Genomic DNA, 26823 nt, shown 5'->3' with positions numbered 1-26823 from the left:
CTCCTCTTTCAGACAAACCCATTGGATTTGCCAAGTACAGAGTCGCCTCCCCAGCACGTTGTATATAAATAAGAGGCTCATGCTCTTGGCAGACGCTGTAACGAGCCTGGAAAAAATTACTGTTATGGGTCTTGGGCCAGTGATGAGATCTTGGAGTCTTCCAAGTGACAGAGTAATGACACGGACCCGGGAAACGCCTGGAAAATAGCCTTCCACCTGGTTCTGGGATTTAGAGTCATGAAATTCTACCTAAAATCTGCCCAGTGCCTATTTGGGTAAACCTGGGAGATGGTGTTTATGTGAACCTGGGAGATGGCTGTTCCTTCATCTTCTGAAGTCCATACTGATGAAGCTCTGCTAAAGCTCCAGCATCACAGACTAGCATGCTCTGTGCTCTTCTGTACCTGTAAATGAGTATTAAATGGATTGCAGGGAACCAGAAGGACTGTCCTTGACCCAGGAGCCTGGGAAAATTGACAGAGCACCCTACAAGCCTGCCCTGTGCCCTGGGGTGTAGAAGTGTTGCAGAAACACCTGTGCTGCCCCACAGCTCACAGGTAGTTCCAGGGAACACTGGGATGCAGAGAGGGAATGGGTGATCTGTCTTTTTCTATAGGATATGGACAACAATAGTCTTTTTGCCTAGAAAGGACAGTCATGAGTCAAGTATTGGAGAAGATTTCCAGTAGAGCACAGGTTTTGGAAATAGCCTGGAGATCCCTGCTCTTCTCACCTTCCTCCGTCTGCCCCAAGAGAGGGAGCATCAGCCTGGGACTTAATAGGATTCACCCATCCCCTCGTGGAAATGCTATTACCAGGGACCTTCACAGCCTTCAGCTCTTTACAGCTGTCTGAAGAGATGCAAAGTGTGTTTGCCAGCAGGGAAGGGAGTCTTTAAAAAGCCCTTTACATCTCGGAAGACATCCGGTAGCAACACTGGAGATGTAAAAAGCATTAAATACTGAATTGAGCTTGACTGGAAGACAAACTTGGAGCCAAATGCGTTGATTGATTTGCAGGAGGGTGACTGGAATGAGATGGCCTGGTACCCCTTCTATCCATAAACCATCTCCAAAGCATCCGTGGGTGCCATGGAGTCTGTCCATTGGTTCAGCCATGCCTGCCCTGTGCCTGGCGTCATGTCCATAAGACCACAGTGCAGTGAGCCATCAAGGAGCTGGGTGGAGGGGTGGGTGCACAGTGTGGTCAGGATACTGTAAAGCACCCCTTGTTTTGGTAGGGGGATGCAGGGCCATGGTGGAGAAGGCAGGGCAGAGCCATGAGGATAGTCCATGCTGGGCAGATCTCAGCGCTGCTCAGGATCCACCCCCCCCCCCCCCCCAGCTCTGTGCTGCAGTGCACATATTCGTCCCGTGGACTGCTTCTGCCTGCCCAAGGCAATGCTTGCTGAGGCCAGGAGGGCTGTGCCGTCCACATCTGGCTGTGCCCTGCACATCTGGCCATGTTGCCAGCACCAGGACCACGTGCAGGCAGCAGAACATGTGGCTGCAAACCGAGCACTGCCACAGCCTGGGCTATTGGTTCGGAAACCTAGCTGAGCAGTGTAAGAGCAGCAAAATCACCCAGGGCAGTGGATTTGGGGTCTTTTTATTGGTGTGTCAGCAGGCTGGGATATGTAGGAGGGAAGCTGCCCATTTCCAGGGATTGTGCGAGCAGGAAGGGCAGCTATTGGAATTCGAAGCCGCTTCCTCCACTGTAAATTTGTTCTTGTTGTGTTATCTCTGGCTGGGCAGGGCAGGGGAACATCTTGGCTCTCTGATTTTTTTGCTACAGTATGTTTAGGTCAGCTTCATTGGTCCATGATAACATAGGAGAGGCATTCCTGGCCTCACTAGCGAAGAATTTTCAAGAGTAATACAGGAATCTGTCATCCCCCGATGTCTCCTGAGGGCTTTGGAAAGAAATGAGTAAGGAAAAGGATGGTGGGTTTAAACACACGAGAGGTGATGGAAGTAAAAGTAGCTGAGCCATCCACTTCCTCAGGCTCCAGTTACTGTGCAGGGATGCTCTCATTTCATGCCTTGGCAAAAGGCTTGGATCAGCCTCCACTGGACACCGCTAAACTGGAAACCATACAGTTTTAATTGAGCTCTGAGAGATACAGGAATGGATCTCACGTAGCTGCTTTCTGGTTGCGTATCTGGATTCTCCTACAAAACCAGTAGCAGCAGTGCTGTAACTCTACAGATGACCCAAATCTGACTTAAGTGTTGTTTTTAATTAAAAAAATAATAGTCTGGTTTCTGCATCTGTCTGTTGGCTTGTCAGAGGGACAGGAATCTTCTTACGTATTTTGAAAAGGGCACTACATCACTGAGAGAAACAGGCTGAAAACTAATGGAGTTGTTGTGGGAGGTGGAGGAGGAATTGGGGAAGGGAAGCGGAGTTTGTTTTGGATGGCATTTGTCAATATGATTGATGCATGCTGTGCTGCATTTACATACAGATCAGGACACCGACAAGCATGTGCTTCCAAGTAAATGTGAGTGAGCCCCAGAGCCCAGCCTGGCCATGGGAAAGCTGCTGCTCAGTGCTACAGCAAGGGCTCCTTATTGCTTAAAGATTCGCAGCGGGGGGAGACGGGGGACCGCCTACCACCTAAGCAATTTCCAGTGACGTGGCTTTTTATTATTATTATTTGTTCAGACTATAATTCCATGTTTCCTGAAATAACTACCAAGTATTCATCAGGCAGCTACTGCCTTTAGCTGCCTTTTGTGCAAATCTGAAGTGCTTCATTACTCCCCCGGTGCATTTTCTTTCTCTTACAGTAAATCTGAGCAGCATCTGTGTGGTGAGGGAGGCAATGCAATCTTGGGTTGAAAAGGAGAAAAGGTCTGGCAGGCACAGGAAGCCAGTGAGGAGTTCAGGGAGCACAGCCCTCGGGGTACAGCATCTTTTTGCTCTGGAGGAGAATTTACGAGGCCACTTCCAGGACACACAGCTACATCCCTCAAATTCTAAACCCAACCAGTTGCAGCTCTTTATTGCTGGGCTGAGGATTTTATTTTTAAACAACAGTTGGTTTATGACTTTTTTTCCCCCCTCTTTAGTAGCAATGTGATAGTGCTTTGATCGCTGCTCCAAAAGGAAATGCCTGTAATTTCCTGTGCGGGTCTTGCCAGGTGCTGGGCTCCATCAGATCTCCTGGAAGCTGATGGGAGTTGAGAGCGCTCTCACCTAGCAGAATCCTCCTTACTAGAAAACCTCAGAGAGTTGAAATTTCACTTGGGTTTTGAACAACTTAAGGCCAGAACTACAAAGGGCATCAGGCTCTGGCTTCCTACATGGCAGATCTCTTCCATGCTGCCTTCCCACTGAAGACTTGCACTCGGTCCAGCTTTTGCTTGGTGTGTCCTTTTTGAGGCATTGACCGGGCAGGAAATCTGACAGACTGGAGGAAACCTGGCTAAGAGTTAATCATCTTTATTTAATAATAATTGGCGGTGGTTGTTCATACACCTAAGGGTCCTTTAGGTCTCGAAGGTTTGGGACACGGTCATGCCTTCTTGAGGGAGAAATTCCTGAAGTTCATTTGGTCCTGAACAGCATGACTCAAGGGAGGCAGCTGCCTCCTAAAAGGGCATGTCCCGTGTTTCAAGGGTTCTCAGTAGCTCCCAGTCCAAGGGATTGCCTGCAACACATAAAGCTGAACTATTTTGGTACCTGGCGAGCATCTCTGGGTGTGTCATGGTGGTTGTGTGGCTGCAGCCAGCAGTCTGCAAGAGGAACAGAGAGGGAAGCGTTCAAATCTTGCAGAGTTTCAGCCCTGGAGGCATTGCATGGAGCTGCTAATGCTTGCAAAGGGGCCAAGTAAAAGGGCGTAATCAAGTGACCTGTGGCCAGAGGAAGAGTTAATTGCAACTGTAGGAGTAGTTGGCAGCCTCAGTGGCTGATGGTCTTCCTCGGCCTCAGGTGAGGTTGGTGTCTTCAGGTACGCAGAGCTCTGGCAGGGCGTATGTGAAGAGCTATCCATGGACCAAAGCAAGCCGATGATAGGAAAATTCCCTCGGCCATGGGCTGATGGAATTGGTCAGCATACATACCTATACCTAAGTATATGCTAAATCTCAGCCTATTGCTATAGCGGCCACAAGCTCCCTAAAGTTGTCAGTTTTGGAGAGCTGCAGCAGAGGAGGGAGCTGGTGGTTCCCACGCAGACCCTGCTGCAGCTTTTTCTTGAGGTTTCATAACAGAATTAAGCAATTTGTGTTGCGTGTTGCCATGGAGACTGTAAATCACTGTCATGCTGGGCTTCTCTGTCAGGGAGCCAGTGTCTTTAATTGCACTAGCCTCCCCTGCAAATCCAGGGCTTGGTTCTGAGCTCATTTACCTGCTGTAATGGTTTTGCCCTGGGAGCTCTGCCTCGAGAAGAGCAGAGCTGGGACCGGAGATAGAGGTGCTAGCGCATCAAATATCAAATATCTGGGGTTGATTTTATTATGGTCGTATGTGGCCACACCTTTGCTCAGATGAACAGAAATTACGATTTACACAAGCTGAGATCTGTCCCACTTGCATTCAGGGCAAGTTTTGCAATGAGGATGGGGATTAGATATACTACCTACATGTTGCAGTGACCTGTTCGGGCTTGGTGGTCTGGTTGCACAAACTAAACTGAATTTCTCTGTCTTTGGTGTTTTTCTATTACTTGGCTGCTCTGAGGGGATAGCTCAGCCCTTCCACTCCATCCCCATGTCCAGACAAATATATGGGGTTGTATGCAGTTTATTCTGCCTCCATAAAAAATCCTTTTTGCGGAGGAGGCTCAGTCTCAGTGACACTCTTGGGTCAGCGCTTCTCTTTTTTCCTTGCCATCTACCCTATAAGTAGCCACATTTCTGACTGTCTCAGCATTACTGGCTTGTGCTGTCAGGACACAGATCTTGCCAGTGCGTATGAAGATGATGGTAATAATCACCCTCCTTCCAGTGACTTAACCAGAGCCCTGACGGCATTCGTCAGCGTAGGTTATGGATCCTTCTCTTGGCTCCTTCAAAATAAACAACTATATAAATTGTAAGATGATTATCATCAGAGCTTATTAGCATATTACCACATGCTGCTTTGTATTCAGACAATAGATAAAAACGTCTGTGCTTCATTTTTCTCAGTCAGATCTACAGCAAACACGCTTATTCTTGCTCCCATCTGAGCAGGACTGTGTCAGTACTCTTGCCAAACACATGAAAATCAGCCCAAGTCTTGCGCACTTGCCCGTAGCGACGTAACCAGCTGGTGTGGAGCTCTGCACACCTTTGGGAGTGTTTAATGTTTTCCAGGAGGTGACATATGTTTCTTTTAAGGTTTGATTTATTGACTGGTTTAGATGATAATCTTGTCAAGGCACGAGCTGTCTTCTTGCTTTGGTTATCAGGGCAGGTGGAGGTGTAGAGGGACTGAAGTACTTGGCTTTTTGGAGGGTTTGCATTGCGTACCTGCGTGTTGGGAGCACAGGACCTGCCATCTCAGTAGAAGGAGGAGTGTTTCCATGAGCAGTAGAAAGATCCCTGCAGAAACATCTAAACTTGCTGCCTTTTGACACTCAATAGAAGTATTCGACTGTGCATGCTAGCATCACCTAAAATGTGGGGAGTTGTGCTTAACAAACCAGCCTACAGTTCTTGACTTTTCTTCTTTTTTTTTTTTTTTAATTTTTTTTTTGTTCACTTCAGTTCTTGCTGTTCTCCCCAGAATACATGGTACTCAGTCTGGTAGCTTAGATGTACAGTATGACAAAACTTGTGGAATCGGTGGGAAGCAAATGCCCTGATTCAACCCATAAGCATGTTTGTCAGAGTCACAGTTTGTACAATGGGCTAAATATTATCCTAGTACTTTGGAGAGCGTTCCATGCAAGATAAGCTGGAGGCTTCTTAGGAGCAAGTTAAAGAGGCTGGTACAAAATGTCAATGAAGATGTAATGCTTGTCTGCTGAGCAGTAGCTTGTGGTTTTGTGATGAGGTCAAAAACTGTGCACAAACGGAGTATGGTTTTCACATCCATGGCTTTTCCCCAGCCCTGTCAGTAACAATTGGTCTTTCATACTGCCCAACCGGAGCCACTTGGCCATGTAAAGAAGGATAGAGTGAAATCTTGGCCACGGGCAAAGCAAAAAATTGTCATCAAATGTGTTGGGAGGGACAGGGTTTTAGCCAGGATCTCTGTCCTAAAGAGCCTGTGAGGATTGTCTGACCCAAGCAGGATTACGCAGAAAGAAAATTTGGTCTTCCAAGCAAAAATGAGAGATTTAGTTGAAATTTGTAGGTTTCTATGCAGCCAAGCATGCTGCTTGTTGATGGTGTGATCTTGTAAATAGGAGAAAGTTGCTTACTCTCCCAAAAATGGGAGTAAGAAGCTTTTCCTTGGGATTATGGTGAGGAACTGCAGTAAGACTGGTTGAGAGCTCAGCTGGTGCTTGGTCTCCTCCCTGTCTAGCAGCTGTTGCTTGCAGTGGAAATTCTTGCTGTTCTCAAGAATTTCTCCAAAGATAGTTTAGAAACAAGCAGACTTGATCATGTTTCTTCTTGCTCTGAAAATTTTGTCTTGTCTCAACTTGGACAAGAGGCCTTTGCAGTTCTTAGAAACCGCAGCGATCTCACCTCTGTGATCACCTTCTCTCTCCCTCTTAAGGAGTTTTATTTTTAGAGGAGGAACTAAGACATTTCCTATACATTTGGTTCAAGGAGAAACATCCAGTACATGACCTTAATTAGAGGTCAAGGCATTTAAGCTGTACACCATGTAGATTATCCCTATGGCAAGTTATTCCTGTATTTGCAGAAGTTTCTCAAACGCAAGCTGTACCTTATCATACCTAACGTGGTGCTGGAGAGGATGGAGGAGGGGACATTCCCTCATTTTAAAAATTGAGGGGTTTTCGCTTTTCACATTGAGCTGTGACAGTAGGTGGGAATGTAACTCCCCGAGTTGTGTCCTGCTGGCACTAGTTGGATTACGGTATGGTGATCAGAGGCAAGAAGTAGCAAGGAAGCCTTGTCCTCATGCCTACCTTACAGACAGAAAAGGCATACAGTGAATCACTCAAGTTTCGTCGTCTTGATATTGTCTTTGGGCATGCTGTGGTTTGAATGGTGCTCTCACAGCATGCCTCGGGTCACCTGCTAACACTGAATGTTTTGGAGGGTTATATTTTAGATTATGGCTCAAATTCCACAGGCTGCTTTGGCCTGAGGATCTTTTTTCCATAAGTAAAACTTAAACTCAGATGTGAATATTCACAACTCATTTTATTTTGTCTCCTTTCATGCACTTACCTGCATGCGTGGGAAGGTGGGTGTGTAGTGAGGGGGAAAGCTGCTTAGTAGAGTTGTGAAACGACTGTGAAAAGCCCTTTCTCAGGGGCTGAGGTCTCCAGTATACAGTAAGGAACGTGGGACCCCCAAGCAACTGCCTTTATGGTTCAATAATTTGGATTAAACTGAAACAGTGATTTAGGAGGAGGGAACTAGAGAAACTAGCAAATGAACTTGGAAGCCTGATATCTTCTTCAATATGAAATCAAACCATTAGGGGGTTATGCTCTTGTCTGTTTGAAAAATGGTCCAAGTTGGCTTTTGGGCCTCTTTGGAAATGAAGTGTGTTCTGTTTGGAAAATATCAAAATGAAAGAATTTCTGGGGAAAAAAAATATTCTATCCTATAGGCTGAAATAAAATTATATTAGTTGGTGGCTCAGCTTGCACTGTGCACGCAGCAGCCCTGCAGTCTCAGCTCCTAAGCACCACCTGGGCCAGCTGCAGCACTGAGCGCATTGGCCTTGCTCGGTGCTTTCTGAGAACAAAAAAAGTTAAAATTCTCATCTGAATGAAGAAAAATCCCTACGGTTATTGGGGAAGCCTCCAAAAGCTTGTAATGGGTAGTGGGGTTGCAGATCGGGATGCCAGCAGTTTAGGGAGGCTTTCCCAGAGCAGGTAGTCCAGAGTAGTCCTCGTCCCCGCTCAGCTCTGACCCCAGCCAGCGCCTGCAGCCCAAAGGGCATGAGCAAAACCAAAATGGGTGGGAGCAGGTGCCTACAGAAAGTGTCACCACACTTGCTTCTGTGCTGTACGGCTTGTGTCAAGAAGACCGATACCAAGGAAATCAACTGCCCTCTCTTGAGCCTTATCATTAATTAGGATGCGTTTTTTTATTTTATTTTACTTTTTGCTCTCTGAAAAACCTCCCAATGACCTCTGCAATGGTTATTCAGATTTGGGAGATGGCCACCCATTGCCTATGTGATTTGAGTGAGCATCGGTGTTGCCCACGTGCGGCAGGTGGGGAGGGGGGCACTGCCTTCAGCAGCATACGTATAAAACCTCTCGCCTGGCTGCTTCTTAAATAAGCAGTCGCTGCTGGTGAGTGTTGAAACGGGCCGTTCAGAAATGGCTGCCTCTTGTCCTTTCTCAGCACATGTGTGCCAGTGCCCAGTTGCACCCGGTGAATTTTTTTTTTCTTCTTTCTTGAAAGAGTCAGTTCCTCTGCAGCTCACCCGAGATGAGGGGAGCAGTGTGACCGTGCTGCAGGGGAAGCTGCTCTCCTGGCTCTCCAGGCTGTGTCATAACCACAAAAACCAGTCTTCCTGCCACGGCAGGGTTGGGGGTTTTTGTTGTGTTTTTTTTAAAAAGCAAAACAAAAACACCTGTCGTTCCTGGCCTGCTGCCTTCTTGTTTTTATTTCTCAAACTTGAAAATGAGGGAGAAGAAAGCAGCTAACTGCATTTTTGTCTGCCACTGGAGCCAGGATTGGACCTTTAACTTCGTTTTCATCCATCACCCCTGCTTCTGCCTGCAGATCTGCCCCGAGGACATAACATGCCATTTAATGTTTGCTGTACCCTGGGTTAAGCAGTGAAGGGTGGCAAGGCTCTGACCTCTCAATGGGATTTGGTCACTGGCAACTGGAAATTATCTGGAACTTGACAGCTGCGCTGACCTGGAGTGATTTTTGGCATGGTCACCTGGGCCCAGCCCCTGTAGGAAAGGTATTCAGATGATAAGTTTTGCACACGCGTTTGGTGTCAATTAGTGATGCTTGTAGATGAGGCAGGAGTAACCAAGCCAGAGCGGTGGGGTTGTCTGCACTCCTAAGTGATGGGTCTGAGTTGCGGTAGAGCTGTTGGGGATAGTAGGTGCTGCCGGTCCTGTCCAAAAGAACTTTGGATGTCAGTACTGCCTTCATCCTCACTTCTTAGGCAGCAGGTAGAAGCTGCCTTGTGCACGTTGCCCTCTTTTCGTTGCTAACGAGTGATCGGAGATGATCTCTTTCTCCAGCAGGTTTAGCATACTGGAAGCATGGCTACAAGTGCCGTTCCCAGCGAAAACCTCCCCACGTACAAGCTGGTGGTGGTTGGAGACGGTGGCGTAGGGAAGAGCGCGCTCACCATTCAGTTTTTCCAGAAGATTTTTGTGCCGGACTATGACCCAACTATTGAAGACTCTTACCTGAAGCATACAGAAATAGATGGGCAATGGGCAATTCTTGATGGTAAGCAAGCGACTCTTGTCATCCCCCTTCCCTTCTAGTTCAGCGTAAGTGCAAATAGACCTCAATGCCTCCCACACACAGCGTATTGTGCCCTTCTGTCCCTCCTACTCTGCTGTGGGCTGCCAGGAATTTGAGTGCAAACTGGCCTATGAGTGGCAGTACGTGGTCTGCAGCTGATCTCCAGCAAAGCTTCTGCTTCCAGTTGCGTTGGTTCCAGTTCTGCACAGAAATGTTTCTTGCGGGAGTGTAAAAGCGTATAGATCATCATAGATATTTGGGATTCTTTGAAGGGTGAGTTATAGCACTGTGAGGTGGCTGTTGCTAATGATACTTGATTGTGGTTAGGCTCATCCCCTGGGAAATAACAGTGAGTGGGTAACTGAATGAGGGTTATAACCAGAAAGAACATTTAATTAAAACTGTCATCCACTGACAGTGAAGAATGGAGACACCTCTTAATTCCCATCATTCAGGCGTGATGTTTTCATATCTAGTTACCCGTTTCATTTAAATATGGGTAGGGTACCGGCCTAGAGAGCTGCTGTAATCAAGATCTTCAAGTTCTTTGAAGAAAAACCGCTTTAAACAAACAAACAAAAAGAAACCAAACCAGCCAACCCCCCAGAAAACCAAAACCAAAAAATCTTGATTCTGCAGTTGAGGAAAAAGCCCTATATTACTTAAAGCTGCAACTTACTAGTTTGTGCTGCAAGAGACAGACTGACCACAGCCATGAGGGGAACCTTGCTGTTAAATGTTGTAAGTTTTGTTTGACTTGATACAATAATTAGGTAGTACATAAAAGCAAGCAAATATTTTGTCCCTTAATGACCCAAGTGCATGTATGTGGCCGCTAGCACAACTGAACTAAATTTAACCTCACTTGCATCGAGTTCCTACCTCCACCCTCTTGTCATGAAGACGCTCAAGATCTTTGGTGTCTCTGAGTATGTATCATTGGTGTGTGGGGACAGAAAACTGGGGGATTGGCATAAATGGTGGAATGTGGAGGCTGGTGGGGTTTGCTGTGAAGACCATAAGCTTGGTCTAGAAACTTGAGATCTTAGTTGCACTCTTAAGGATTTATCAGATACAATTTAGTGAGTACAAATGGCCCCAAGGTCCTTAAAGAACAGCCTATAGTCAGTATTAAAAAAAAAAATAAAACAACTTAATCTTGCCAACATTTGTTCATTTAAATATGTTAGTAGTTGATAGCTGATATGAGGGAACGTTTATGAAATTGGTACCCAAATGTGTCTCTTGCTGTCATCTGCATCAGAGATACATGCTCTCAATTAACCATCATGTAATGTACCTGTGCACCTTTATTTTTAAAATGCCAGTGTTGTATAAAAGAAAAATCCAATCCTGCTGTAAATGAAATCCATTCTTTCCTTTTAGTCCAGAATCTAGCCCTCTAAAACAAGCAACCTTTATCTTTGCTGGTATGCCCCGTGTTCTGATACAGCAGTACCAGCTGCTGTACACATTGGTGTTGGCTGAAACAGCCTGGGTTTGTTAATTATTTGGAAGTAGAAAAGGCATCTTTCACTGAATATTTGGAATTTTTGTTTAGTCAAAAAAACCCAAAAAACAGCCTTGACCTGGGTGGCAGTGGGGAAAAAGGTGGTTTTCCAACAAGCAGAAACTTAACCCTTTGTTTTAATGAAAAAGCCTTTCTTTTGCTCAGATGGAGTTTAGTGGCTGTACTCAGGCTGAACTGAATGCAGCTGTGGCCTTGAATGGCATGTTGGGAATCCCTGACTTTCAGAGTTCATGTGCCCACAGATGCCTTGCAGCCACAGAAGTGAAACTGCAGCTTCTCTTTCCTACCGCTTGAGATTTTGAACAATCAGAATTTTGGAAGAAAGGCAATATTCTTGCTTGGAAAAGCATGTGAGCCTTTACCATCTGCCCAGTAGAAACAGGGCATAAAGACTGACTATCACATGTGTCTTCTGCCACATCTTTCTGTCATAGGCTTTGGATCTAGGCCATCCTTGGAGGTCACCATATACTTGGACAGCTGCTCTTGTTGTGGTTACACGTGGTTGCATGAATCACTTACGGTATAAAATTAGGGGCAAACATGATAGGAAGGGTAAAGATGCATCATGGTAAATTCTAGACTTTCCAGTTGTCCTTTATGACCAAATCCTTTACAAGCTGATGTTTCGTGCAGTGCTTTGTGGGAAGAAGCTGCCCACCCCCAAAATAGGAACTAGTTTTAGAAGATGAGACTACCGACTGAGGATATAGCGTGAGGGGCTCCATAAGTTTCTAAGTTTGCAGAAACAGTTATTTAAAAAAAAAAAAGCCAAATACATTGGCATCCAACAACTTAAAAAAAAAAAAAAAAAGAACACACAGCCCACCCTCTTCCAGGCTGTTGTCTGAGTAGTTCTGTGCAAAGCATCTCAAGCATTTGGTGTCTGCACCAGCATTATGTTGTAAAAAACCCCTTGTGCTAGCCAGCTTGCATAAAGCATTTGGCTTCCCTCCATGAAGACCTCCACCCACATTTATTCAATAGCACTAACTGGCAGCACGATGAAGTGTTTGACTTGCATTTTTTTCCTTTGCTGAAATCTCTCACTGAAAGTAGACTTAAATGGAATAGGCTTTTATTTCAGATTTTAGACCTTGGAGCCAAACCTATGTTCAAACTCTTCTTTTACATATTTGCTCTCTGGCTTAGGCATGTCTCTGTGTCTATTTTCTCTCCAAAGAAGAGTCTATGATAGTTCCCTGCCTCCCAGAAGCTTGTGGGACCTGTGCTTGGTGTGTTCAAGTCCAACACTACACAAAAATACTTCACTGTTGGCCTTACGCCAACTTTACAAGACCATCGATGCAATGTTTGGAGGACAAGTGTTGTAGAGTGGAACAGGACACTTAACCTGAAAAAGAGATGCACAGCACTTTTTCAGTTGCTGCCACCCCAACGAGGTTTTAAGATCAGCCTCCAATTTTCTTCGCATATCTTATCTGCAATTATTCCCTTCTGTTCATGCTGAAATCAGCACGGTGATGTGCTTGGTTAAATGCATTCACACGCAGGTGCCGTATAGACACATCAGGTCAGAATTAAGTCGGGGCCAGAGTTAATCTGCTTTGATTAGCTGTTGCTCCAATTGAGTTGCTATCATTAATTTTGTACGCTCCTTTCTGTGTGCAGACTAACTTAGAAATTAGCAGAGGGGGTTTTTTGGTGTGGCTGCAAAATGCCGGTCTGGAATTATTAATCTGGGCATGAAGCCAAAAGTGGAATACCTTAATATGGCAAAAAATTCCCAATGGTTCAAAATTCCTTATAACCACACAGAAGTAAAAAGGTGGTGAGGAAGAGGAGAGGAAGAGATGGCCGCAAGCACGTAGCTTGGGCACGTTGATGAATTGGGCTAAACTCTTAGCTGTCAGTAGGGCTGTGCCAATTGGTACCAGCAAAGCAAGGAATTGTGCCTGTGTGTTGGGTGAAAGGAGACTGTGGTCTCCCTCCTCTTCTTTTTCCTTCCCCTGGTATGATTTAGATTAAACTCTTCACTGCCTAGAAGTTGTCTTCCTACTCCTGAGCTTCAGTTTTCCATTTTATTTCTCATCTTCCCAAGTCCCCCTCTCAATCCCTGGGTCCTCTTGCCTTGGGCTAGACCTGCACAGCCCTGGTGTGCACCCCTGTGGAGTAACACCAAGCACCGTTCCTTCCCCCAGGCTCCCTCTCTGCCTTTTTCACCCGTGTCTCCCATGCTTCCCTTTTTGCTGAGGGTTTTTGCTCCTCGTCATCCCAGGACAGGCTGTCTGCTTTTCTGCTTTTCTCCTCAGGAAGCTTGGGAACAATTCAGCCAGGAGGCCAGGGAGAGATCGAAGGTCGCTTCAGACTTGCAGGCAGAAGGGTTGGTTTGTGGCTCGCTTTCTTTTTTTTATTTAAACTTTGGGTAGCATCACTGAAAGAATTAAAATTCAAATTAAGTTTGTACTTTCATTCTCTTATTTGTGTGTACAGTATTTTCCCTCACTTAATTGCTGGGATTTTGCAACCTTGAAAGAGGGTTTTTTGTCTTGGGTTGTGGGGATTTTTTTCCTGCCAGGAAAATTTTGATGTTGCAACATGGAAAACACAAGGCTTTGAATACTTGCCCTTTGTTAGAGAAAGAGCTCCTTCAAGGGCTCGCATCTTTATTCTGTTTATTGATGTGGAAGCCTTTCTTCTGAAGGCCTCTCTTTTCTTTTTCCTTAAAGAAAGGGCAAGAATTCAAGTACTCGAGTTTTCCATGTTATAACATCTGTGTATTTAGTTAGGGCACAGAAGAAGAGCTCATAAAAGCCCCAGTGTTTCCCCGTCGTGTGTTTTTCCCCGAGGAAAACTCTCATGCCGCGGGCAGTGTGGCTGTTATCTGAGAAGGAGCAGAAGCATCAGAGTGACCAAGCGAAGCTTCTCCCTCGCCTTGCGCACCGCATGGGCACCTCATACCTCTTCAGGGTGACTTGGGGTGGGGGAATACAGAATATAAGCCGTGGCCCCTGCACTCCATCTCCTCAGCGCCCAGAATACTCATTCCTCAGCTGAAGCCAAGAGCTGATGGGGGGTGCCCTCTCCCACCACACTGCTGATGGAAGGAAGACAAAGACTGTGGAGATGGCTTTCCTCAGCCTGGGACTCTTTAGTTTGACTTGTCAATTCAAGTTAAGTTTTCCCTTGAGTTTAGCTTCCAAGCTGCAGGGCGGCTGGGAATGGAGTTTCTCTCTGGCCCCACCTTTTGAAGCAGAGCTGCTGTGCCGAGAGGAAAGCAAGACTTGGAGAGAGGAAAGCAAGACTTGGAGAGAGGAAAGCAAGACTTGGAGAGAGAAGCACCATGAGGAATCCAGCTCTGTAACCTCTGGTCCCCTGACAGTGCCACATCCCCAGTTCTGCTCTTTGTTCCAGGGACTTTTCCTGTATTTCATATTAAGAAGTCAAAGAAGCAGAAAATGCCTGGAGTCAGACTCTTGCGCTGCTCCTTTCCCTGGCGCTGTGAACCCAGGTTCCTGTCTGCGTCCTGACCCATCCAGCCCCTTAAAGGCTTGCACATGTGCTGGACTTACGTAGCCAAAGGGATTTCACTGGAGTCTGCTTGCAAAAATCAAGTCGTACGCATTGTGCTTGCCTTTCCGTGTGTGAGATCGAGGTAGGCACAACAACTGTGTCCTGCTCCTGAGCTTTGTGGTGTGCAGCCATTCTTCTGGATGCTGGAAGGAAAGGTGCTCCGAGAGCCGCACTGAGCTGCTTTCAGTACTGGCTGCAGCAATGTGCAGTTGCTGCTTGGAACGGACTGCTGGTGTCTGATTCAGGCAGTGAAACCCAAGGGCTGAAGGATGGAAAATGGGTTTGACCTGCCTGTCTGGTCACCTTTGGCCCCTTAGATGCCATGGACAGTGGAGAAACTCCCTGGAGTTGATCTATACACCTAGCTGCCCAGCAATGTAAAGATAAAGATGTAGGAGGGAATTTTGCCTAGGTATGAAAAGAGAAGAGGAACTCACCTGCACAACCAGATCTGAGCTCCCTGAAGGCTGGGAAGGCTGTGTTTGAATCTGAACTGAATCCAGCCTAGGCTCTAGAAAAAGCAATGCCATGACTTAGATGTCATAGTATGTCTCTACTCTTGGTATAGATTTACATGCCTGTGTCTCTGGATGGGCGCTCAGAGCACTGTCAGTTGCAGAGACATTGCCACATAAAATACCTGGAAGCACCAAGTGCTTCTATTTTGGGCCACAAATTCCTGTGTATCCCTGGGCTGCTGTGTCTGCTCAGAAGTGCTCTCTAAGCAGCTGCACCCTCCTATCAGGATTCAGAGGAAAATGGTGTGGAGAGCAATAAGGGGGCAGGATTCAATTAGCAAGGAGTTCATCACAACACTTGGGGTCACATCCACTGGAAAGCAGAAGAGGCCATCTCTTCGCTCAGCAACCTCTTACCTGCAAAGCCCTCCCTGCTGGGCTCTCACAGCCTAATTGCTCTTAGTTAGTCTCTAGCTGATTGCACGATAGCTCTGTAAAATGGCTTTGCCCTCTTTGGATGTCTGTTCCTACATCAGACATAGTCCTTAGCTTCTCTCTCCTCAATCTTTACCCAAACGCTTTCGTTAATGCTCCTCCTTGCTTCTTCTTCGGTCAAGTTTGTGGGAACTTCGCCAAGTTGGCTGCTGGAAGTCCCTGACCATGCACTGTGCAGCCTATGAATCTGATTTCAGTTTTTGGAAGAATGAGGTAGGGGAAACCCGCTGTGCTTTGGTTCAGCCTTGTTTCCACATTGGCTTTTATGCGCTGCCAGTGGGGAGACTGCCAGTAAGAGGCAACTGCTGTTTTAAAGTGTACCAGGGGAAGAGAGAGTTCACAGTTCTTCTCTGTTTATGATTATTTCTTTGTCTTCTGGCATCCTGTCTGCAGAAATGGGAATTTTAAAAGAAGGTAAATGCTGGCCAACATCCCAAATCTCCTCACACCTGTGGGAAGCCAGTCAAATCACCTTCGCAATTTCATCTTTGTAAGGTTTCTCCTTGCCACTTTCCCATTTCTGTAGGTAAGAGTCTCCTTGAAGTTTTTATGCCACAAGATTACGCCAGAAGCAAAGCCACTTGCATCTGGCCCTTTTTCGGCGCTGATGCTTTCCAGGATGTGGTCCCGTCCTCCCTACAAAGGATCCAGATCACACTCTCCTCTCTGATTGTTTACAATTCATGTAGCAGAGAAGTGTTAGGATGGGGGGTTGTCTTTATGAAGAGCACATTTAAAGTTAAAACAAGGACTTTCTCTGGCCATCCACATGGTGCTTAACTTTGCATGAACAACCTATCTGAGATTAACCTTAACCTTTACTACAGCGTGTCTTTTACTTACATTTTCAAAGTGCCATTTTAAATGCTGCCTGGACTTGCTCGCCTTTCAACAAATGCTGCAAGTGAATTCCCTTAAATAGCAGCTGCTGACAGAGCAGCTCTGCCTGTGTTTAGTGTGAAGCCATGGCCAAGATCCAGGCGAGGTAGGAGTGGCAGGAGCACAGCCCGGTGCTGTCCCTTGGGTATCCCCACAGCCCTCTCACCCCAGGGCTCATTCCCTGCCTTTTCACAAGGGATGCAAAGGTTTGGAGGGGCAGCAGCTGGGGATGGGTTGATGGGTGCAAGAGCAGAGCTGGATGCTCCTCACGTGTTTCATGGGAGGTTTGCAAATGTGCCAGAGCAAGGGGAAGTCCCTAAGCAAATTACCATGCAGGATACGGCACATCCATCTCCACCTTCCTGCCCACGGCTTGTGCTCGGGCACCTGCCCTGTCTCGGGGGGAGGGAGGGTGGGAGAGCCTGGCCCCCTGCAGAAGCTGTCCCGCTCCACCACAAGCTGGGTATGCGTGTTGGAGAGGGGAAGGGAGTGTGTGTTTGTGTGTGTGTTGGTTGTCAGCTCTCAGCCCTGCCCTGACGTCGCGTCCAGCTGGTGCAGGAGTCAGATGAGGGCAGCCCAGCCTCTCCTTACAGGTTGGGCGGGTAGGAAGGATTAATTTCCTCTTCCGTCCTAGCCACGCAGTCCTGGCCTTATTCCATGGTAGCAATTCTGCCCAGGGCATAGAAATTCACCAGCACATGCAGTGTCTTTGGGTTGTTTTTCTATTTTCTTTTTTTTTTTTTGTACAGTCCCTAAGAATAGCCTGGATACCTTTGAGCTGAGACCCTTGTTTCCTAGATTTAGAGGGGTGAAGCAGGATAAAAGGCTATGAAGAGACAGCTGTGACTTTCCAGCAAGCCCCAGCTACTTGGCAAACAAGAGCCTAGAAGCTCTTTTCACCTTAACAGCTCACGGAAACAGAAATTCAAGACCAGCTAAGGCAGGTGAACAAATGAGGCTGAAGGCTTTAAAGGGCCTGCCATCACCAAGTGAGGTCTCCAGGTCCTCCAGCGTAGCTGCCTTTCCTTCAGACATACAGCGAAGGTGTGCGGGCTGGCTCGTGGGGTGCGCTCTGACGTGCAGCATGTCCGCCTGTGGCCATCAGTCCTGATTCAGCAAGTAACACCAGCAGCAAAGTGGGCTTTACCCTGGCCCCACCTGGAAATCAGGGCAGCCTGAGTACTTACAGGGAACATCTTGCTAGGACCGTGGGCCTGCTCAGACTAGAAAAACCCGTATCAAGCCCTGCTGCTCTGTCAGCAGTACGCTCTTGCCACAGTCTCCATCCACCAGTGCCCTGGGCTTTCCCCATCACTTGTGGGCAGCAGATGCTTAACGCTGTGGCTGTATGGCGGAGGCGGAAACAGTTTTCTCACCCAGCCCAGTTGACTGGGATGTGAAAACATTCCCAGTCGTCATGAAGGTCCCGCGTTTGCCTTTAGGATACAACGATGCATTAGGACTACTACTTCTGAGGAGCCGATGCACTTGGAGCTCACACCGCATTTGTACTGGCATAGCCTAAACTGATGAACTCCTCTTGTACCCTCCTCCTGCCAGTCAAAATCCTGGCAGTGTACAAAGCTGGGGCCCAAGAATTGGCATGGATGTGTGCATCAGTATGTGGTGTTTACCCAGAAGGCTGGTGTAGCTTGCTCCACGTGTGGTCCATGATGTAGGTGATGGGACCCCCTGCAAGGAAGAGTGATGGAGAAACAGTGAGTTATGGACACATTAGAGGAGGTTAATCTAATGGGGAACAGCATCTGGGTTGCTGCCACAACTGGGGTGTTTTAGGGGATCTGAGCATAGATTTAGGCATTGTCAATGCACAGAAACACAATTGCTATATAGGATATGCAAGTCACTTAAAGCTTTTCCACCCGTTTTAATTAGCTTCTCAATGTCAGCACACCACTTGGGACTAAATGTTTAAGGTGAGTTCCTCAAGGCTGTACTATCTTGCTCTGAAAGCACATGATAGTGTAGAAATAATATCCAGGTATTAAGAAAAGGAAAATGCTTGTAGCTATTACTCTGATTTGTCTCTCAGCAATGCTTCACCATGCAGTTTGTAGATTGTCCCTGATGTTTAAACTGGCATTTACTTACTCCTCCAGTCTTGGGTTTTTCCGTGCAGGGAACAGAGAGAGCTGGGAGAGGGAAAGATGGCGGGCTGCGAAATGCTTTGAGCTGTATCGTGCCAGAGGAGCAACTCCCCAAGTTCAGTGGTCAGTATTTAGTACCGGAAAAGGAAAATAAAATCAACATAGTCTTCTTCCCTCCATCTGCTCCCAGCATAGTTACACAGTGATGAGTGGGGTCTGGGAGTGTTTTTTGGTTTATAACAAGAAACCACCTTGTCCATCCAACTTGCTTTCGTCAAATTGTGCAGCCTTTGAGAGGACCAAGCCCACCGAAGGCAGAAGGGCCATGTAGGACACATAGCAGTGACAGCAGCCGCAGGTCCTCGCAGTAACTAAAAGCCTTCATCTCTTCTGTCCTAGTTCTGGATACTGCGGGCCAGGAGGAGTTCAGCGCAATGCGGGAGCAGTACATGAGGACCGGAGACGGTTTTCTTATAGTCTACTCGGTGACGGACAAGGCTAGCTTCGAGCACGTGGACCGGTTCCACCAGCTGATCCTCAGAGTCAAGGACAGGTGGGTGCCGTGGAGCCAGGCGCTGCCTGACCCTGCTCCTGCCACTCTGGAGACCGTGCCGTGGGGCCGGTTGCACATCTCGCCCTGCCTTTCGCCTCCTGGGTGTCTCAGGGCATGTCCTTGTGTGTGGGTTCGTGGACCTACATATGAGGAATAAGAAGCGTTTTACCACTTCTGAGAAGCATGTAGTGCTTTCAGTGTGGAAAAGTTCAGTAGTGTTATGATGGAGTGGAAATGGGTCTGGAAGGGAGAAGCTCCTGCCAGAACGGTCTGGCAGAGCAGTGTGAGAAAAGCAGATCAGACACCTTTGAAGGTAACCAGTTTGGCTCTGAAGAGGGAGGAGGGATGCTCTGTGCAGAGTGCAGGCACTTTGGGAGCACCAGCAGGGAGACAGCAACCATTTAGCCCTAATCATTTTGTGTGTCCTGGCAGCATCCTTCTTTCCCTGCCTTCAGTTTGTGCCAAACAAACCTTAGAAGGTCCTGCATGATTTGGGCCTGTGAACAAGAGTCTTGAAGGGGAAGACGGCTCATGTGGGAAGGAACTGTATTTCTTACAAGGGGTGTAATGCAGTTAACGCATCGTGCTCTGTAGCGACCATTTTCAATGAATAAAACATCTCCGCGTGACTGGGGAGAAAGCAAGAGAGGTTGCCCGCTCCCCTCTTTGCGCACGCATGGGAGAAGGTAGCGCTGAGAGTTGAATCGTGGAAAGCAAATGCGTCCTGACAGAGCGAGGGGAAGCTGCCAGCTTATCTCCGAAATAACTCCCTCTTCCCATCCCAGTTCAGGAGGCGATGAATCCATCCTCACTGGGTGGGGTGTGAATTAGGCCCTTATATGTCTGCAGCTTTGAAACACTTAGTTTTTCCATTCATAATGGCTTTTAATTATGGAAGTCATCAAGAAAAGCCACCAGAGGTTTCAGGCCTCGTTGCTGGCTTCCTTTCGCAGCTCTGAATAACTTCCCCACAGGAAGGGTGGACTCGTATCATGTGAGGTTCAGCTGTGAGAAAGCTGACAGCTCTTCCAGTAAAGCATCCAAAGTGGAGCCCACAAGAGTGAAAAGCAAAGGAAAAACCACCCTTTGATTTCATCTAAATGAAGAAAAATGTCAGTCACTCAGTCTGCCTCCCAGATCACGACAGTCTTTTCTTCACTGCCAGCTCAGCTTGGGGCAAATTAAATCTGTTTCTGAAAGCTGAAGAAGACAGGACAGCGTTTCCGGCAACCTGCCCCAAACCGATGTCGGTTTTATCTAATTGAACTTTGTGAAAATAAGGTGCAGTATTCACTGTTTTGCTCTAGACTGAAACTTTTACCCCTCCGTACGCCGTGCAGACTCGGCGGCCGGCGTGTGAGAAGCAGGAAGTGAAACAGACTGGTGGGGTTGTTTTTGTTTCCCCGCTCAACGCCACCGAAGCGCACTGCGCGAGGAGCTTAACACTTCGTCCAAAACCAGAAAATTGCAGCAGTAGGAGCAGCATGAGTAAAGAAACCATCCTGCCAGACCCACAGGTAGCTGGGAGCAGAGCATCGCCCTGGCTTTCAAGCTAACAGTCAGTTTTGGCAACTTAAAACCCAAAGAAATAGCAGGCTGCCGCGTTAGCAGAGCCGTTCAAAGCCTTCCTCCTGTTTCTCTCCATAACCTTCATTACAGTAAAACTTCCAACTATGGTAGCTTTGTCCAACTAACAGTCGTATGGCTTACAACAGGGAACAAAGTCCCCATAGAGTTTTATGCCTGATGTAAACAAGGCAAATGAGATACCGTCCAAATGTAATCCCTTTCTTATCAATGTGCTGCAAGCCAAAAAGGAATCAAATAATCCAGACAAGCAAGTGTTTTGCTCCAGAATGATCAGAGTCAAGATATATCAATGCTCAGGTATTAAAATTAAATCAAAGCCACATTATCAGAATGAGTAACTGTAAGACTGATTTAAAATGCAGAGTGCAGCACGGTATTTTTCCAGCCAGAGCAATGGGGCAGCGTGCCAGAGAGAAGATGGAGCCCTTATCGTCTCGATGAAAAATTACACGGAACTGCTATTTGAAAATCCAGAGTTACTCCAGGAAGTGTTTTATCCAAAATGAGTATGGCCAGCTGCTCCTTTCCCCAGTAAAATCTGCTCTGTTACAGCAGAAAACACTGGAATCATTTTAGGAGGGTTTAAAGTTAAATATAAGAAAATAATACTGCAATAACTGTCAATTATCAGAAGGGACCTCCTCCCTCCTAGCAGTGGGTAAAGCCCTGCAGCACGACTTTGCTCTCCGTGTCATGCAGCCGGAGGAGAGGCTCCGTATGGGAAGTGGGGTGGGGTGGGCAGCAGCTGTGCTGCCAAGACCTTCCGTGGCACGAGCTGCCTTGGTTCTGTTTAATTACTGGAGCTACGGGGATTTCTGCTGGGGGAGAACCTGACCCACATACCTCGTCAGGAGAGCCTTGCAGTGGACATGCCGTGGAGAGATGGGTCTCTTCTCAGGTGGTGGCTGGAGACACTCACTTACATGCCCAGTAAAGTTAGAGAAATACTGACTATTATTACAGAGGTAGATGGGTTTGGTGCAAAAGGATGGTTGTTCATCAGGTTTTTGCTCTGGGATTAGAAGCAAGAGATGGTAGGAAATAGCATCTGGAAGCTTAGCAAGACTTTTTGGTTCCCTCCAGCCTCATTCCAGCTACCACTGCCAGTCTTTCAGTTTGTCTTGGGGTAACAGCTGATGGGGATCTTTGCTCCCTGTCATTTTCTCCCCCATTTGATGCCCCTCTAAGCACCAGCTCCCAGATCCATCTCTTCTTCCCCCACGGTTGCTCTCAGTGAATGACCAGGACATAAACTGACACCAGTTCCTCCACCATACCTCGTTACCTTGCAATGATGAGCTGCTGCCAAGATATGCAGTTACTGAGAAGCCTTAACTGTTACAAAAGAGTCCCAGTCTCCTGTTCAAGATCTGTTTGTATGTCTCAGTTAATTTCCTGACTAATTCTGTAGTTCTTTCTTCACCTAGTTGGGTCTTCAGGCTTAGCTGTTACCAGGCATTGCAAAAACGATGACACTAAGTCCCTGAAGTGCCTGCAAATAAGAAGGAATGTGTGCATGCATGCAACTTGTCAAGTAAATTTTCACAATATTAACATATGGGTAGCACAGTCTGGGGGCTCATGTGTGTTCGTTTGGTCTTTCTTTATATTTCTTTACACGTATGTGCTGTGTCTGTAGCTGAAAATGTTAGATGATGGCAGCATCAGAAAGTGAAACTTATGCTCAGCATTTTTTATTGTAGTCTGCTAATAATTGGGTGGTGGTTTTGATTTTTTCCAGAGAGTCCTTTCCAATGATTTTGGTGGCAAACAAAGTTGATCTAATGCATTTACGGAAAATTACAAGAGAACAGGGAAGAGAAATGGCAACAAAACATAATGTAAGTTTGTGGTATTGTTTAATTGGTTGTTGTACGTCCCATTACAGGCATTCAGAATTGAATTCTCTGCTCATCTGGAGCTGAATTAAAGCATTTCTCTTACAATTGAACATTTGCAATTACATTTTTGACTACTGCTAAGTAGTGGCTATGCAGTTTCCTTTCAGTAGGTCCAGTTCTTCATTGAAACTAGAACCTCTGCTGTGCACCAGGCTGTAGCAAAGCTGTGGCCATCACAAAGCCATGTGTACGAGGTGTCTGCAAGTGGTGAGAAATGTGAAATGTTCAAAATGAGGGAAGAAAGTGCACTCTCCTGGAGTGAAAAGGCGGAGTCGGGCATTAGGAAGTAAACCCAGGTGTCTGCAGGAACGGAGGGTGTTAAAGATAATGAAGTTACAGGGTTGTTAAGCCTGTAAAATCTGGTCCACCATCTTAGCTCTGCATTACTCATGCCGTAGTTTAGCCTGAGAAATTGGTCTTGGATGGGTGCAAGTCCCATGCTACTCCACTAATCACCTCTAAATGCCAGCAGTCCTGAATACCCAGAGGGACACAACTCCTGTAGGAGGAACTGAATGGAAAGATAAAGGCAAACAGGAGACCTGAGACCTCTTGGCAGTTTGCTGTGCCTAAACAGCAGGCTGTGTGGTGTTTCTAAAGAAGCCACGATGGGAGTTTGGCAGGACTGGTTCACTCCCTCCTCTCCCCAAGGAAGCTCATTTCTGTAGGAGCCAGGACACCTAAACTGCAACACAACATGTTGCACCCATCTGTACATGCACGCTTTGGAAAAGGCCATGTACGAAAATACCTTATCAGAAGCAGTTTTATAAATCTGCCAGCGTGCTGGACGAGCACTCTAGGAGGCCCCATCTGGCTGTCAGACTTTGAAGGAGAAGATCATTTTACACTGAAGGGGAATTGTAGTCATGAAATATTCATGCAGTAGTCCTAATAAAATGTGGCAAGCAAGAATTTTTGGCAAGTGTTCGTCTTTCAACAACCTTCGGCTATTTTCATGTCTGCAAGCACAGCTTAGGGGGAGAGAACATCTGACGACATGAAGTATATGATTATTCTTCCCCAAACCCGGAGCTCTGATAGCAGCTGGTTTGCCTGGTGCTTATTCCGGACCTTTTGTAAGCGTTCGCTGACCTTGCTGTGAGCGTGAATGTGTTGATAGCAGTGCCATGACAACGCTTTGTTTACCTCTATTTCCCTGGTCTCTTAGGCACCCGATTTCTCTAGCCTTTAGGGTTTTTCATTTTGAGACTGGTTTGCTACCAGTGTGTAGGCTGTTACTAATCTCTTTTGTGATACGCTTCTCTCCTCCAGATTCCCTACATAGAAACTAGTGCCAAGGACCCACCTCTAAATGTTGACAAGGCCTTCCATGATCTCGTGAGGGTAATAAGGTAAGCTGCAAACTCTTCACTTGCTCACTGCCCGTGGACGGGACGTGCAGGAGTCCTGGCGCGGAGAGCCAGGAGCCAACTTTTGGGGAGCAGGGGCCAGGTGGTTTGGTTGGGGGTGGGAGATTCCTGGAGTTTATTAAACTTTCTTGTCCTGTGTCTGCATAGGGATGTTACTAGTACTTAGTTACCCTTGCAGGACATGAGTGCTAGGCAGCATGAGAACTAGCTGTGGCCATGACGAGAATATATTATTCAATGAACAGTGCAAAGCCTATGATAACGATCAGCTTTAAAAGGCCTGTATTAAAAGCTCTGGACCAGTAACTTGGGTTTTCATAGCTTTGTTCTCTCAGGGTCTCGTGTTGCCAGAGGTTAAAAAGGACTGGCAAAAAATTCCACAAAATTCTAATTTTGTAGGTGACTGCTAACATTTTTTGCTCACTAAATGGAAAAAATTAAGCCGCTTTATATGAGAAACAGCATGACCTAATGGCTAAGCCACAGGTTTCCTCCTCAGACTGCAGAGGTTTGTTCCTAGTTTTGGCACGAGCTGCCTTTGCTCGCCTTGGCAAATGCCTGCTCCCCGGGCGAAGCCCTGCTCCAGCTGCTGGCAGGGAGGGACTGCCTTCCAAAGATCCCGGCTGCCCTGCGGGAAAAGAGCTGCATGCACATCTCAGCATCTCGGCTGATAACTTCAAATCTCTCTCAGAAGATTTGTTTTTCTGGCATCAGTTGTTTGCCAGATTTTTCTAGGCCCTCATTTTTCATGTTTTGGGAGGGTGCTGAGCTGAAATCATGCTCCTCCCCGCCGTGCAGTCAAAGTGCCTCACTCGGCAATTAAACCATGAGGCATTTATTCACAGCATATCTGTACTTGTGAATATCTTAGCGCAGCCTCGAGTCAGCCTCTATCAAAAGCAGATGGTACTGCCCACTCTTCCCACATGTCTCAAAAGCAGGGGGCAGAAAGTCTTTGGAGAACTACAGAGCTGAGTTGGAAATGTCCCAAGCTATTTCCCAACTGTTCTGTAACTCAGCATTAGCTGGCTAGATATTACTTTCGTGTTACAGTGAGCACTTAACCACCATCTATTCTACTCTCAGGGAAAAAAAAACATAGCCAAAATAAGATGGTGAGGCTCTGTTTACTTTCTCTATATAACACGACTCCAGACAGGCTGGAAGGAGCGTTGTAATGAGACATCACTAAATTCAAGCCCTTAAAATGCTCCCCATAACCTCAAAAATAGGTGATGCACATCAGTTCCCCGAGTAGTCACCATGAAAGTCATTGCCAGCCAGCTGAAACCCTCCATGGCATCAAGGGCACCAGAGATGTTCAAAAGAGCTGGGACTCAGGTTAATTCAGAGAGCAGAGAGATGCTGTGTGATCTAGCTCGTTATTTGCCACAAAGCAGCTTTGCATGGTCTTTGGATGTTGCAAACTGTCCGCAGCCGTAGGATGGCATCACCCACCAAGTATTGCTTTTCTATTTTTTAAGTGAGCTTTTCCAAATAAAACATAATTTTACAGCTCCCTACTAACTGTGTCATTCCTGGAGTGCTTTACAAACGTAGAGGCTCCTCAGAGCCACTATGAGTTTGTAGGGTGAGGACGCTCCTTCAGGGTTGGCACTGTTTGTACTCCTTGCACTGGGCTGATTCCTAGTTTATTTAGCTTCATCCAAGAAACTGTTGTCTGGAAGTAATCCAGAAAGGAGTGGGGTGATTGAGTCTGCCCGACAGGTCTCTTAAATTTGCTGATAACCCTTTTCTGCCGCAGCAGTTGCGTACACAAGGACTGTCACAGCAGAAATCTTGAGTGGGTGTGGGACATGGTTTTCTGGATCTCTAAAACAGTTCCAGAACACTGTGAACAGCTTGCGGCTGCTTAGTGTGTATCCAAATTAACTTTAAAGTATTTTTTTTATTTCAGCTTTCTAGTTTTGAGCTTTAAGTTTTATGTTTTTCATGCGTCCAGCCTTCATCCTCGCTGAAAAAGATTCTTTTTAGCCAAAGCTGAGTTTTTCAGGTGGCTGCAAGCATTTGGGAGCTGAGGCTGTAAGAAAAACATCAACTAAAGCCATAATGGTTTGTCCCCCACCTATGTCTCATCCTGGTCTGGATAACTTGGTCTAAACACTCAGTTTTGTGCCTGGCATATTACATAGCGAAGAGGCTAGTTTTGAACTATTCAAACCCTCAGGTTGGTTATTTAAACACTGTTTGCATCTACAGAAGCTGCCAGTGTTTGTATGGTTTATCTTGCAATAAAATCTAAGGCTACAGGCTGCCTATCAGGTCTTGGAACTACAAAGCTGCCTTCTGTTGAATTTGCACCGCTGGGGTAGCTGAGTTGCAGCTGGGCTGCTGCAAACAGGCACAGTTGCAAACAGGCGTTTGGGCAATGCCTCATCTTAATGAAAAGAGAGAAGACCTCAACGTCACGTTTTAGAGGGTGCTCACAACCCGCCTGACTGATGGGGGCTGCTGCGGCGTGCAGGAGTGCTCTCAGCTGCGTGTTCCTGGCGGCTGTGACTTCCCACAGCCAGGGACATCTTTCTGGGGTCAGCTTGCTCTCCGTGCTCTGGTGCTCTCCGCAACTTCCAGGGGAGGCCAGAGCCCCATCGGCAGCAGACTCTGTTTTTTCATTATTATTTTTTAGCCCCCTTCCATAACCAAGTCCACAGCAGTGCAGCTGGCTAAGGGCAATGCCAGCTGAAAGCAAATCTTTCCAGGAGGGTTTATTTCTCTGCACTCTGTATCTCTTTCAGCCTCTTCCCTAATGAGCCTTAGCAGCAGTGTGATGGATGGCGTTGCATTGCTTAGAGCATCCGTGTTTCCCGGAGCAGCCCCTGGCAGGGGAGGAGGCAGCAGTTCACCCAGGGCAAC

The 26823-nt window shown here is 46.9% G+C and overlaps 1 protein-coding gene across 2 annotated transcripts in view; it reads left to right on the top strand.

The window, feature by feature from the left end:
• MRAS (muscle RAS oncogene homolog) overlaps nt 1-26823 on the top strand; it is a 41432-nt gene that overhangs the window by 13396 nt on the left and 1213 nt on the right. The window contains exons 3-6 of one of the 2 annotated variants that reach the window (XM_069781054.1): nt 9299-9509; nt 18932-19085; nt 22417-22516; nt 23852-23931. In XM_069781054.1, coding sequence (XP_069637155.1) covers nt 9317-9509; nt 18932-19085; nt 22417-22516; nt 23852-23931 — 527 coding nt within the window. In that variant the 5' untranslated portion in view covers nt 9299-9316. Of the gene's footprint in view, nt 1-9295; nt 9510-18931; nt 19086-22416; nt 22517-23851; nt 23932-26823 lie in introns of both variants that reach the window. The other variant, XM_069781055.1, reaches the window with a different exon arrangement.

Source organism: Haliaeetus albicilla, chromosome 4 (genome assembly GCF_947461875.1).
Source record: "Haliaeetus albicilla chromosome 4, bHalAlb1.1, whole genome shotgun sequence".
Lineage (NCBI taxonomy): Eukaryota > Metazoa > Chordata > Aves > Accipitriformes > Accipitridae > Haliaeetus > Haliaeetus albicilla.
Note: the sequence above shows the minus strand (reverse complement) of the source record. Positions and strands in the feature narration are given on the sequence as shown.